Here is a 2,500-nt window from a genome sequence, read left to right on the forward strand (position 1 = left end):
AATTAGCAAGAGAAATGCCTCGGCGAAGCATTCTTTACCCGGTCTCCAATTCTCGTCTCGGCGCACACGTCCAAATTCTTCAAAACCGGACGAGCTCTTCTCGCAAGAAGAAGAAGAAGAAGGACCCTCCGAAGTGTCCTTTGCATTGCGTCATATCCGTATTTAGCGTGTCGCAATCACGCTTGCATGAACCCGAATTGCAACTTCGGTGTTGTTGCGATATTTGCCGAGGAAGAGAAGTTCAAAAGTTTTGTCATCATTTTTTTCTTAATTCTCATCTACGTTTTTGTTTCTTCATTCCGTGTTTTTTTTTTTTTTTTTTTTTTGTAGATTTCTTCGTCAGCGCTGTGAGTCTTCTTTGCGGTCGGAATTATTTTTCTTTATAAATTTTTCACTTATTTCTATTCTGTTACATAAAGAGGCGCCTTAGTCTTAATAAATGTTCGTGTTTCCTGCAAAGTTTATTTATATTATCAATTTATTTTTTTTATTTGTTTCATTTATTTATATACTGTTATGTAATAGGGATATCTTAGTTTAAATCATCTATGGAACTATAATATATATATATATATATCTATATATATATATATATATATATATATATATATATATATATATATATATATATATTATATATATATATATATATATATATATATATATATATATATATATATATATGTGTGTGTGTGTGTGTGTGTGTGTTTGTGTGTGTTTGTGTGTATCTATTGACTTTTTTATCTTATGAAAAAGTAGCTGTCTAAATATAATTCATGTTACTTCTTAGAAAAGTCTATATTATTTAAGTAAACTTGACTTTGAAAGTTCAGTAGCCTATATCGCATTCCAACAGGATTTCACTTTAATTTGCTGATTTTATTGAGAAATCATACAAATGTTAATAGTGATGAAATCATGTACTTATTAACCCATGAGATTAACAGTAACCATAATTATAGTTTTAGTATTATGTAACCCATGGGCTTGAACCGGACTTAGACTGACGACTTCTTCCTTTTATTTCCAGGACATTGCCGGACTTGTGCGGACGATATACGATGCCGTCGGGTCCTCCCTCTCCCTCCCGCCGAGCGGCTCGCGAACCATACGCGTCAAGCTGACGGTGGCGCCCGAAAACCGTCGAGGGAAGAACCACCCCCAGGGGCAGGACCATGAGGACAGCCCCCAGCAGCAGCAGCAGCAACAGCAGCAGCAGCAGCAGGACCTCGGGGTGGGGGACATGAGGAAGGACGAGGAGGAGCTGCTCCTAGACCCTTGCGAGCAGCACTCCTCCTTCGGCGGCAGGAGCCACCGCCGGAGGAAGACCAGGCGGCGGTCGACCTCCCTGCAGAGGCACGAGCTCCTGCAGATCATCCAGGCCAACATGGAGAAGAACAACCTCTACTACACGCCCTTCCACCGGAGGCACCACCACCACCAGGACCACCACCCACACAACAACCGCAGGCGGAGGCGGCACGCCTGCGGCTGCGACCACTCGGGGTCGCCGCCCGACCCCGCCGAAGTGAAGGCGCGCCTCCTGGAACCCGACTGCCCGTGCAGGCACACCCACTTCCACAGCCACACCCACGGCCACCCCAGCAACAACAACAACAGCAACCCCGTCGGAGGAGGAGGAGGAGGAGGAGGGGAGGCTGCGGCAGAAGGCACAACCGATCGCACTCCCACGACCTCTCCCACGATTCCCCCCACGTGTTCCGCTGCCACCTGCTGGACAAGACCTTCCAGCCGCTCCCGCCCTCCAACACGCCCGACCAGCCGCCTTCCCCGCCCGTCGGCCGCAACTCCTCTTCCACCAGCCACCACCACCAGTTCCAGCCTCACCACTACCCGCGCCACTACCACTACCACCACAGATCCAGGTCCTTCGACGGCGGCGACACCCACGGCTCCTCCCCGCGAGGCCGGAGCGCCAGGGTCTCCCGCAGCCACCAGCAAAGCAGCGGCCCGTCGCTGACGGCGAATTTGTCGTCCCCTCAGCAGCAGCCGCAGCAGCCACAGCAGACGCAGCAGTCGCAGCAGACGCAGCAGGCGAAGCAGGAGTTCCTGACGGGGACGGAGGTGTCCCCCCACCACACGAAGCACCGTCACCGGGAGGCGGATCACGCCCGTGCCATGGCGCAGGTCGTGGCCTGGCTGGAGAGGGGGTCGCTGCTGGACTCTTCGGGGTCGCCCACGTCTCCCGAAAGCGGCGGGAGTGCCGGGGGCGGGGGCGGAGGTAACAGCGGCGGTGCCTGCAGGGAACAGACCCATCACGTGCACCAGCACATACACCATCACTATCACCATTACACGGAGAAGCCGCCCCCTCTCCTCATCTGAAACAACTTGAGCCACGCCCCATCCCTGGTGCTCTGTGTCACCATCACCTGTTGAGGAAATCTCTCTCTCTCTCTCTCTCTCTCTCTCTCTCTCTCTCTCTCTTGAGAAAAAATCTTTCACCAACTCTCTCTCTCTCTCTCTCTCTCTCTCTCTC

General features: G+C 50.8%; 1 protein-coding gene across 1 annotated transcript in view; it reads left to right on the forward strand.

Moving 5' to 3' along the window:
* The window catches only part of LOC136837021 (protein naked cuticle homolog 1-like), a 62,057-nt gene extending 59,586 nt beyond the window's left edge, over positions 1-2,471 (forward strand). The window contains exons 4-5 of the mRNA XM_067101565.1: positions 1,031-1,619; positions 1,658-2,471. Of these exons, the coding sequence (XP_066957666.1) occupies positions 1,031-1,619; positions 1,658-2,346 (1,278 nt within the window). The 3' untranslated portion in view covers positions 2,347-2,471. The remainder of the gene's footprint in view (positions 1-1,030; positions 1,620-1,657) is intronic.
* Positions 2,472-2,500: the final 29 nt, after the last annotated feature.

The sequence above is a fragment of the Macrobrachium rosenbergii genome, chromosome 57, assembly GCF_040412425.1.
Source record: "Macrobrachium rosenbergii isolate ZJJX-2024 chromosome 57, ASM4041242v1, whole genome shotgun sequence".
NCBI classification, from domain to species: domain Eukaryota; kingdom Metazoa; phylum Arthropoda; class Malacostraca; order Decapoda; family Palaemonidae; genus Macrobrachium; species Macrobrachium rosenbergii.